The 12158-nt window shown below is 38.6% G+C and overlaps 1 protein-coding gene across 3 annotated transcripts in view; it reads left to right on the forward strand.

Moving 5' to 3' along the window:
* The window catches only part of HSD17B7 (hydroxysteroid 17-beta dehydrogenase 7), a 31108-nt gene extending 21844 nt beyond the window's left edge, over positions 1-9264 (forward strand). The window contains exons 8-10 of one of the 3 annotated variants that reach the window (XM_042257093.1): positions 3058-3156; positions 3577-3655; positions 7971-9264. In XM_042257093.1, the coding sequence (XP_042113027.1) occupies positions 3058-3156; positions 3577-3655; positions 7971-7996 (204 nt within the window). In that variant the 3' untranslated portion in view covers positions 7997-9264. Of the gene's footprint in view, positions 1-3057; positions 3157-3576; positions 7819-7970 lie in introns of those variants that run through there. The other 2 variants (XM_004002714.4, XM_060415703.1) reach the window with 2 other exon arrangements.
* Positions 9265-12158: the final 2894 nt, after the last annotated feature.

A 12158-nucleotide genomic window follows, 5' to 3' on the forward strand; every position in this document is an offset into this window, starting at 1 on the left:
AAAGAACAAAAGATGTGGCCCTCTTTCACCTACGCTTACAAAGCACATGCTCTTTTTAAAAAAAAATTTTATTGAAGGATAATTGCTTTACAGAATTTTGTTGTTTTCTGTCAAGCATGAATCAGCCATAGGTATATATATATCCCCTCCCTTTTGAACCTCCCTCCCATCTCCCTCCCCATCCCACCCCTCTAGTTTGATACAGAGCCCCTGTTTGAGTTTCCTGAGCCATACAGCAAATCCCCATTGGCTATCTATTTTACATATGGTGATATAAGTTTCCATGTTATTCTTTCCATGCATTAGACCCTCTCCTTCCCTCTCCCTATGTCCATAAATCTATTCTCTATGTCTGTTTCTTCATTGCTGCCCTGTAAATAAATTATTAAGAACCATTTTTCTAGATTCTGTATATGTGCATTAGAATATGGTATTTATCTTTCTCTTTCTGACTCACTTTACTGTGTATAATAGTTTCTAGGTTCATCCACCTCATCAGAACTGACTCAAATGCATTCCTTTTAATGTCTGAGTAGTAGTCCATTGTGTATATATACTACAACTTCTTTATCCATTCATCTGTTGATGGGCATCTAGATTGCTTCAGTGTTCTAGCTATTATAAATAGTGCTACAATGAACAATGGAATACATGTGTCTTTTTCCTCCTCAGGGTTTCCTCAGGGTGAATGCCTAGGAGTGGGATTGCTGGGTCATATGGTGGTTTTATTCCTAGTTTTTTAAGGAACCTCCATACTGTCTTCTGTAGTGGCTGTATCAATTTACATTCTCACCAACAATGCAAGAGCATTCCCTTTTCTCCACACCCTCTCCAACATTTATTGTCTGTAGACTTTATGATGATGGCCATTCTAGCTGGTGAAAATCATAAGATACTGATGAAAGAAATCAAAGACGACATAAACAGATGAAGAGATATTCCATGTTCTTGGGTAGGAAGAAGCAATGTTGTGAAAATGACTATACTACCAATGTGACCTATAGATTCAATGTGATCCCTATCAAATTACCAATGGCATTTTTCACAGAACTAGAACAAAAAATTTCACAATTCATATGGAAACACAGAAGATCTAGAATAGCCAAAGCAGTCTTGAAAAAGAAGACTGGAGCTGGAGGAATCAACCTTCCTGACTTCATATTGTGACAGAGCTACAGTCATCAAGACAGTATGGCACTGGCACGAAAACAGAAATATAGACCAATGGAACAAGATAGAAAGCCCAGAAATAAACCCATGCACCTGTGGGTACCTTATTTTTGACAAAGGAGGCAAGAGTATACAATGGGGCAAAGACAGCCTCTTCAGTACATGGTGCTGGGAAGACTGGACAGCTACATGTAAAAGAATGAAATTAGAATACTTCTTAACACCATACACAAAGACAAACTCAAAATAGATTAAAGACCTAAATGTAAGACCAGAAGCTATAAAACTCATAGAGGAAAACATAGGCAGAACACTCGATGACATAATTCAAAGCAAGATCCTCTGTGATCCTAGAGTAACAAAGATAAAAACAAAAAGAAACAAGTGGGACCTGATTAAACTTAAAAGCTTTTGCACAGCAAAGGAAACTATAAGCAAAGTGAAAAGACACCCCTCAGAGTGAGAGAAAATAATAGCAAATGAAACAACTGGCAAAGGATTAATTTCCAAAATATACAAGCAGCCCATACAACTCAATATCAGGAAAACAAGCAACCCAATCAAAAAGTGAGAAAAATACCTAAACAGACATTTCTCCAAAGGAGACATACAGATGGCTAACAAACACATGAAAAGATGCTCAACATCGCTCATTATTAGAGAAATGCAAATCAAACCTACAATTTTGATTAACTGTAAATTACTAAATTTTACTAAAATTTACTAAATTTACTAGTAATTTTACTAAAATTACGAAATTTTCTTAATTGTTAAGGAACATCAACAAATCAAGGAAAACAACCTATTGGAACAATGGGCAGAGGACATGAACAGAGAGTTTTGAAACTTGTGATCATATGAAGAAATGCCTAATCTTAAGAGAAATGCAAATTAAAACTATAATGAAAAACTTTCACCTCTGATTAGCAAAGATTGGAAAGTTAGTGTATTGATGCTATATTAGCAAGGATCTAGGGAAATGAGCACTCTGCTACACTGCTGGAGAGAGTAGACTGATAACAGGGCTGTCAAGGGCTCTTTGGCAATATCATTCAATATGATAAATACACATACCTTTAAACCTAGCAATTCCATCTTTGGTATTTATCTAAGATAAATAAGATATCCTCAAACTTACGTAGAATGATTTAGCCATCATTCATCACAGTGATGTTTGTAATAGCAAAAACTGGGGAAAACCTCTGTATTAGTTGGAAACTTTATGTAAATTATGGCACATCCTTAGAAGGATGCGACTTTGAAAGAGATTGAAGTTTTCATGTACTGGTTTGAAAGTATCTCTAAGGCCTGTTGTTCAAGTGAAAAATGTAAAGCGTGGAATAGTGTATATTTTGCTTCCATTTGCCTGAGAGAAATGGATGTATTTGTTTTTTTAACCAAATACATTTTCTTTGGAAGAATATACAGAATACTAACATGAGTGCTTGCTTCCAGAGAGAACTGGGCGGCTAGAAAACTGAAAGGGAGGAAGAGTTTTGACTACTATCTTTTGATTGTTGTACATATACATAGTCATCTATTAATAAAATTAAATATTACATCAGTGACCTGTACTTTGCTGTGGTGTCAGCTGAGTATCCTCTCGGAGTGAGCTCCAGTTCACATGTCCTGAGCTTTAATTTGAGGATTAAAGGAAGAGTCAGTTAAGTATGGGAACTTTTACTTAAAAATTTTCAAAGGATACTATTATGCGGGCTGTTCTACTTTCTTTCTTCAAATTATAGTAGTGGTTCATGCCAGTTAGCTGATGCTATTCAGGAGGGTTGTCAGAATTTGGGGCTCTCCGAAGTGATGATTAAAAATCCCCTGCAGTCTCACTCAGTTGGGCAGAAGAGAAGAGTCATTGACACCCTCCTTCCTTTCCAGGTCTGGCTTTTCCACCAAAAGCCTGAGTCTCTCAATCCTCTGGTGAAATATCTGAGTGCTACCACTGGCTTTGGAAGCAATTATGTGACGTCCAAAAAGGTGACTCTCTTTGCTTTGTTTCATTGAAGAGGTTGATGGTGGGCTGGTCCCTGGGTTCCTGACCACCTGCCAGCTGCCCAGCTTCTCTTCTGTGAGTCTTCCCTCTCTGCCATCACACTGGCCTAATTTCATTTCTTTCTGGTCTCTCCTGCCTTTCAGCTTGGCACACCTTTTGTCCACCTCAACTGCTTTTACTTGTCTTTTTTTCCGATTCATTCCTACCATTTATTCTTAAGATCTCAGCTTTTATGTGACCTTTTACATAGAGTCAGGTGCTTCCATACTAGATTTTTTTGACCTCCTATGCAGGTCAGGAAGCAACAGTTAGAAATGGACATGGAACAACAGACTGGTTCCAAATAGGAAAAGGAGTATGTCAAGGCTATATATTGTCACCCTGCTTATTTAACTTATATGCAGAGTACATCATGTGAAACGCTGGGCTGGAAGAAGCACAAGCTGGAATCAAGATTGCCGGGAGAAATACCAATAACCTCAGGTATGCAGATGACACCACCCTTATGGCAGAAAGTGAAGAGGAACTAAAAAGCCTCTTGATGAAAGTGAAAGACGAGAGTGAAAAAGTTGGTTTAAAGCTCAACATTCAGAAAACGAAGATCATGGCATCTGGTCCCATCACTTCATGGGAAATAGATGGGCAAACAATGGAAACAGTGTCAAACTTTATTTTGGGGGGCTCCAAAATCACTGCAGATGGTGATTGCAGCCATGAAATTAAAAGACACTTACTCCTTGGAAGGAAAGTTATGACTAACCTAGATAGCATATTTAAAGGCAGAGACCTTATTTTGCCAAAAAAGGTCCATCTAGTCAAGGCTATGGTTTTTCCAGTGGTCATGTATGGATGTGAGAGTTGGACTGTGAAGAAAGCTGAGCACTGAAGCATTGATGCTTTTGAAGTGTGGTGTTGGAGAAGACTCTTGAGAGTCCCTTGGACTGCAAGGAGATCCAACCAGTCCATTCTGAAGTGTGTATTATTATAATCTACATTTTACAGATAAGAAAATGGAGGCACAGTAAGGTTCAGGAAAAAAAAAAAAAAGGAGATCAGTCATGGGTGTTCTTTGGAAGGAATGATGCTAAAGCTGAAACTCCAGTACTTTAGCCACCTCATGTGAAGAGTTGACTCATTGGAAAAGACTCTGATGCTGGGAGGGATTGAGGGCAGGAGGAGAAGGGGATGACAGAGGATGAGATGGCTGGATGGCATCACCGACTCAATGGACGTGAGTTTGAGTGAACTCCAGGAGTTAGTGATGGACAGGGAGGCCTGGCATGCTGCGAATCATGGGGTTGCAAAGAGTCAGACACGACTGAGCGACTGTACTGAACTGAACTGAATGCCAGTTCTGGGTAGAACTCATACAGCAGTGGGCTCCTTGCTCCAAGGGTAAGCTCTGTGAAGAGGGGAATCACACCCACTTTCCTTGCAAGTTCCCTTGCACATGGCACATGCTCAAGAAATGTGACACAAGTTGAATGAAATATAAAGCATCTTACGATTGAAGTTAGCTTCCCTTTGTGTTTCACTGACAATTATTAGCTTTAATAGTTCAGTATTTGAAGAGGCAGGGGACAGAGTTTGGAAAAATGGGTGCTGTGTTTTGTAGACTCTGTTATCTAAAACGAAATTAAATATAGTTACATAGTAGAAAATGAAAAAAATTATTTTGACCCCCATAAGGATCAATTTTGTTTTATTTTTGTCATGAATAAGGTTTATTTCAGCCTCCCATTTTTCACTGCCTAGCTTATTGTGAGGAGGCAATGGCATAAAATAAAATTCAGTTCAGTTTAGTCACTCAGTTGTGTCCAGCTCTTTGCAACCCTATGGACTGCAGTATGCCAGGCTTCCCTGTCCATCACCAACTTCCAGAGCTTACTCAAACTCATGTCCATTGAGTCGGTGATGCTATCCAACCATCTCATCCTCTGTCGTTCCCTTCTCCTCCTGCCTTCAATCATTCCCAGCATCAGAATCTTTTCAAATGAGTCAGTTCTTCGCATCAGGTGGTCAAAGTATTGGAGTTTCAGCTTTAGCATCAGTCTTTCCAATGAATATTCAGGACTGATTTCCTTTAGGATGGATGGTTTGATCTCTTTGCAGTCCAAGGGACTCCCAAGAGTCTTCTCCAATACCGCAGTTCAAAGGCATCAGTTCTTTGGCACTCAGTTTTCTTTATAGTCCAACTCTCACATCCATACATGACTATTGGAAGAACCAAAGCTTTGACTAGATGGAGCTTTGTTGGCGAAGTAATGTTTCTGCTTTTTAATATGCTGTCTGGGTTGGTCATATCTTTTCTTTCAAGAGCAATCATCTTTTAATTTCATGGCTGTAGTCACCATCTGCAGTAATTTTGGAACCCAAGAAAATAAAGTCTGTCACTCTTTCCATTGTTTCCCCATCTATTTGCCCCGAAGTGATGGGACCAGATGCCATGATCTAATTTTCTCAATGTTGAGTTTTAAGCCAATTTTATCACTCTCCTCTTTCACTTTCATCAGGAGGCTCTTTAGATCTTCTTTGCTTTCTGCCATAAGGGGGGTGTCATCTGCATATTGGAGGTTACTTATATTTCTCCCAGCAATCTTGATTCCAGTTTGTGCTTCATCCAGTCCAGCATTTCTCATGATGTACTCTGCATAGAAGTTAAATAAGCAGGGTGGCAATATACAGCCTTGACGTACTCCTTTTCCTATTTGGAACCAGTCTGTTGTTCCATGTCCAGTTCTAACTGTTGCTTCCTGATGTGCATATAGGTTTCTCAAGAGGCGGGTCAGGTGGTCTGGCATTCCCATCTCTTTCAGAATGTTCCACAGTTTATTGTGATCCACACAGTCAAAGGCTTTGGCATAGTCAATAAAGCAGAAATCGATGTTTTTCTGGAACTCTCTTACTTTTTTGATGATCCAGTGATGTTGACAATTTGATCTCTGGTTCCTCTGGCTTTTCTAAAACCAGCTTGAACATCTGAAAGTTCACGTTTCACACACTGTTGAAGCCTGGCTTGGAGAATTGTGAGCATTACTTTGCTAGCATGTGAGATGAGTGCAATTGTGTGGCAGTTTGAACATTGTTTGGCATTGCCTTTCTTTGGGATTGGAATGAAAACTGACCTTTTCCAGTCCTGTGGCCACAGTTGAGTTTTCCAGATTTGCTGGAAAATTAGATTGAAGCAAATAAGTCAGCTAAGGCAGAGTCATAATTGACAGTGACTTTGCCTATGTGTCAGTAGCTTGAGGTCAAAGGGAACCATGCTCTCCACTTCCCATAGTATCTGTTTACTGAAAATGAACCTAAGAACCTCCAGTGTTTTCCAAACTATATGTGAGATACTAGTTCCTTAAGATTTGCGAAAAGCAATTTGTCATCCAAGTAAGTCTGAGAAATGCTCCATATTATATTCCCCACCTTTCAGAGACCCACCCAATGCACATTATGCCAGCAAAGGCTTTGAGAAGTTGATACAGTTAGGAAATAACACCTGACATGTTTCTTCCTGCTGTTTCTAAGTTGTTTTTGACTGTATGATGTTTTCTTTTCTTTTTAAAATTTAAGAATGCGTAACAACATCCCAAGAAATTCTTTGGGAAGTCTGTGCTGTGTGCTCAGTTGCTTCAGTCATGTCCAACTCTTTGAGACCCCATGGACTGTAGCCTGCCAGGCTCCTCTGTCCATGGGATTCTCCAGGCAGCAATACTGGAGTGGGTTGCGATTCCCTTCTCCAGGTGATCTTCCTGACCCAGGGATTGAACCAGCATCGCTTGCGTCTTCTGCATTGGCAGACATGTCCTTTACCACTAGCACCACCTGGGAAGCCACCTTGGGAACTCTATTGTAAACGAATAAGCTTACTTTTACGTCCTCAGAATTTGTTTGAACTTACATCTATTGATCTCAAAGGAATAGCTGATTTACCAAGGGGAAAAAATGTTTAATTCCATAAACCAAAGGACTATATTAGCATTTCTTAGAAATGCATTACCGTATGTTTTTAACCTTTGATTATTTTTAGGAAGTCAGCTTTCTGCTGTTTAAAGATTGGGTTGAATTAAAGAGAGCTGTAATTCCTTTTCCAGTTACAACATGAAAAAAATGCTAACATGATTGAATGTAATGTTTTTCCAAAATGTTTTAAAGTTTTCTTAAATTTATAGCCTTTTAGCTTTGGGGGCTGGAAGTTTGCTTTGCATTCAATGTATCAGTTAAAATTAATTTTCTCCATAAAACAGAAGAATGTAAAGCAAAGTGGATAAAGCAAGATAAAAGCTAATATTTCTTGCATGTAAAGCAGTTTGGAGAATGGCAGCTTTGGGCTGGCCTGGCAGCTTTGCAAATTGTCAGGTATCTAGGTTCCCTCTGTCATTCCTGAGGTATGGCCCTCATTCTTATGGTTCAGGAGAGCAGTGCGAAGAAGGGAGAAAGAAAGGGGTGCCTCATTACCTTTAAAGAGAGTCCTGGGTAGTACCACACACTTCCAGAATTTAGTCCATGGTACCATTAGCTTCAGTGAAGGCTGGAGACTTAGTCTTTCATCTGTAGGGCAGGGAGTTCAGCTAAGATCAGAGCTCTTTTACTAAAGAAGTTACTTACTAGGAGGTAAGTATCAGTTGTTAAAAAAAAAAAAAAAAAGAAAAGACTCCTAACATTCCCCACATGGCTTCCACTGCAGCTTTCCCACTGGGCCTTTTTTGGATTCTCTTTCTTGTTAGTTAAATGGATTCCTTTTATTCAAATACTATTTTTTTTTTTTCCCTTTCTAGTCATGCCTATCTTGCTTCTTTTCCAGATGGACCTAGAGGAAGACACTGCTGAAAAATTTTACCAAAAGTTACTGAAACTTGAAAAGCAGATTAGGGTCACCATTCAAAAAACCAATAACCAGAACTGAAAATGATGCTCTCTGAAACATATTGTGCCTTTTGTGGATTCTGGAGTGTGTGGGTTTCTCCTGAGTTGGACCATGTGCATTTGTGGTAAAAAGTGATTTCTGATGATCTCTTCATTGCAGAATCACCTCTATGATTATGTTTGTGTGTGCATGTGAGAAAAGAATATCTGATATTTTATCAAAGTCATGCTAGAGTCACCCAACTGAGTATCTGTTTGCTAATGAGAGCACAAGCTCTACTTCATGGGATGAGGTGTTGACTTGAATAATTATGACACAGACACACTGATTTTCCTTTTCACCTGTCCCAGAAGGAGGAAGCACTACTCATTTTCTGAGTAGCAATCTTAGCATTGTTCTTCACAAGTAGTTTTCCTAGGTCTTGTACTTATTTCTTCCTCCACATGCCACATTTAAAAATCCTAATACAGATGCCCATGTAATTAATCATCATAGTAACAAAAGTATATGTATTTGGGCCACTTGAATTATTTTCCCTTTATTTGCAAAATATCTTTTATTGATATTGAGATAGTCCATGTTAATAGTGGGCCTGACCTTCACCACAGTTTACAAATTTATTACTGACCAACTTGTTTTCATGACATATTTTAGTGGATGTAATCTTGCACCAAAAATGATTTACTCAAATTGTTTCAGTGAATTTACTCAGGTTTTTCAATTAAATAATTACTGGTGGAATGTCTCTTAGTATTAGTAGTGGTCGAAAGTGGTTAGGACGAGTTTGCATGATGTCAAGACAAAATGCTAAAATGCCTAGGTGGTTCAACCAATATCTGGAATATTAGAGTAATATTTTAAATGAGTTACTATGAAAAATTACATGTAAATATAATGTCTATATGTTTTAAAGTATGGAATTTTGGTTATTCTTTCTCTAAGTTTGTTGCTAAAGATATTTTTAATAACTTTAAACATACATGAAAATGAGAGCTGACCAATCTCCATTCTCTTTGAAAAAGAAGGGTGAAGATAGAGAGCTGAAAGCACAGAGCTGGTTTTCATTCCTGTGTTTACTCAGTGTTAATTGGAAAGATGGACTTTATTGTGGATCTCAAGCTTTTTGTCTGTGAAGTGGAATAATTATCTTCTTGTGTTCTCTGTTCATGGATGTGAAGTGAGAATTAAATGCAGTAATATATGTGAATGAATAAAGAGCATTTTTTGAGAACGATGACTACACAGTATTTTTTAGAGACTAATAAGGGGCACTGAGTGACCACATGCTATCTGACTGAGAGTGGTCTCTGTTTCTGGAATTTTTTTTTTTAAATTATAGTTGATTCACAGTGTTTCCAGGCATACAGCAAAGTGATTCAGTTATACTCACTTTTGCAGATTCTTTTCCACCATAGAGAGTAATAAGTTACTGAATATATAGTTCCCTGTACTATATAGTAGATCCTTGTTTTATTTATTTGTAGTCTGTATCTGTTGTTTATTTGTAGTGCATCTGTTACTCTCAAACTGCTAATTTAAATTCTACTCCCTCACTATCCCCTTACTTAACCCTAAGTTTGTTTCCTATCTCTGTGGATCTATTTATATGTTTTAAATAAGTTCATTGTATCATATTTTTAGATTACACATATAAGTGCTATCATGCGATATTTGTCTTTTCTCTGACTTATTTCACTCATGACAATCTTTAGGTCCATCCATGTTGCTGCAAATGGCATTATTTCATTCTTTTTAATGGCTGAGTAGTAGTCAGCTGAACTCAGGAGTAGCTGAGCATTTTTATATACCACATCTTTATCCATTCACCTGTCACGTTTGGGTGGCTTTGATGTCTTGGCTAATGGTGCTGCTGTGAGCACAGGGGTGCATGTATCTTTTCCAGTTAGTTCTCATCCTCCAGATATATGCCCAGGAGTGGGATTGCTCGTGTTGTGTTTAGTCTCTCAGTCGTGTCCAACTCTTTGCAACCCTGTGGACTGGACCCACCAGCTGCTCTGTGGGATTTCTCAGGTGAGAACATTGGAGTGGGTTGCCATTTCCTCCTCCAGGGGATCTTTCCAACCCAGGAATCAAACCATGTCTCCTGTGTCTCCTGCCTTGCAGGTGGATTCTTTACCCACTGAGCTATCAGGAAAGCCTAGGATTGCTGGATCATATGGTAACTATTTTTAGTTTTTTTTAAGTAACCTGCATACACTTCTCCATAGTGGCTGTCCTAGTTTACATTCCCACTAATAGCATAGGAGGAGTCCATATTTTCCACACCCTCTCCAGCATTTACTATTTGTACAATTTTTTTTTTCATTTTTTTAAACATAAATTTATTTTAATTGGAGGTTAATTACTTTACAATATAGTATTGGTTTTGCCATGCATCAACATGAATCTGCCACAGGTATACATGTGTTCCCCATAGTGAACCCCCCTCCCTCCTCCCTCCCCATACCACCCCTCTGGGTTGTTCCAGTCCACCAGCTCCAAGCATCCAGTATCATGCATTGAACCTAGACTGGTGATTCATTTCATATATGATATTATACATGTTTCAATGCCATTCTCCTAAATCATCCCACCCTCTCCCTCCCGCACAGAGTCCAAAAGACTGTTCTATACATCTGTGTCTCTTTTGCTGTCTCACATACAGGGTTATCATGACCATCTTTCAAAATTCCATATATATGCGTTAGTATACTGTATTGGTGTTTCTCTTTCTGGCTTACTTCACTCTGTATAATAGGCTTCAGCTTCATCCACCTCATTAGAATGGATTCAAATGTATTCTTATTAATGGCTGAGTAATACTCCATTGTGTATATGTACCACAGCTTTCTTATCCATTCGTCTGCTGATGGACATCTAGGTTGCTTACATATCCTGGCTATTATAAACAATGCTGCGATGAACATTGGGGTACACGTGTCTCTTTCAATTCTGGTTTCCTTGGTGTGTATGCCCAGTAATGGGATTGCTGGGTCATATGGCAGTTCTATTTCCGTTTTTTTAAGGAATGTCCACGCTGTTCTCCATAGTGGCTGTACTAGTTTGCATTCCCACCAACAGTGTAAGAGAGTTCCCTTTTCTCCACACCCTCTCCAGCGTTTATTGCTTGTAGACTTTTGCATCGTAGCCATTCTGGCAGGCGTGAGATGGTACCTCATTGTGGTTTTGATTTGCATTTCTCTGATAATGAGTGATATTGAGCATACTTTCATGTGCTTGCTAGCCATCTGTATGTCTTCTTAGGAGAAACGTCTGTTTAGTTCTTTGGCCCATTTTTTGATTGGGTCATTTATTTTTCTGGAGTTGAGGTGCAGGAGTAGCTTGTATATTTTTCAGATTAATTCTTTGTCAGTTGCTTCATTTGCTATTATTTTCTTCCATTCTGAAGGCTGTCTTTTCACCTTGCTTAGAGTTTCCTTTGTTGTTCAGAAGCTTTTAAGTTTAATTAGGCCCCATTTGTTTATTTTTTATTTTATTTCCAATATTCTGGGAGGTGGGTCATAGAGGATCCTGCTGTGATTTATGTCAGAGAGTGTTTAGCCTATGTTCTCCTCTAGGAGTTTTATAGTTTCTGGTCTTATGTTTAGATCTTTAATCCACTTTGAGTTTATTTTTGTGTGTGGTGTTAGAAAGTGTTCTAGTTTCATTCTTTTACAAGTGGTTGACCAGTTTTCCCAGCACCACTTGTTAAAGAGATTGTCTTTTCTCCATTGTATATTCTTGCCTCCTTTGTCAAAGATGAGGTGTCCATAGGTGTGTGGATTTATCTCTGGGCTTTCTATTTTGTTCCATTGATCTATATTTCTGTCTTTGTGCCAGTACCATACTGTCTTGATGACTGTGGTTTTATAGTAGAGCCTGAAGTCAGGCAGGTTGATTCCTCCAGTTCCATTCTTTCTCAAGATTGCTTGGCTATTTGAGGTTTTTTCTATTTCCGTACAAATCGTGAAATTATTTGTTCCAGCCTAGTGAAAAATACTGTTGGTAGCTTGATAGGGATTGCATTGAATCTATAGATTCCTTTGAGTAGTATACTCATTTTCACTATATTGATTCTTCTGATCCATGAACATGGTATATTTCTCCATCTATTAGTGTCCTCTT

This window comes from Ovis aries, chromosome 1 (assembly GCF_016772045.2).
Source record: "Ovis aries strain OAR_USU_Benz2616 breed Rambouillet chromosome 1, ARS-UI_Ramb_v3.0, whole genome shotgun sequence".
NCBI classification, from domain to species: domain Eukaryota; kingdom Metazoa; phylum Chordata; class Mammalia; order Artiodactyla; family Bovidae; genus Ovis; species Ovis aries.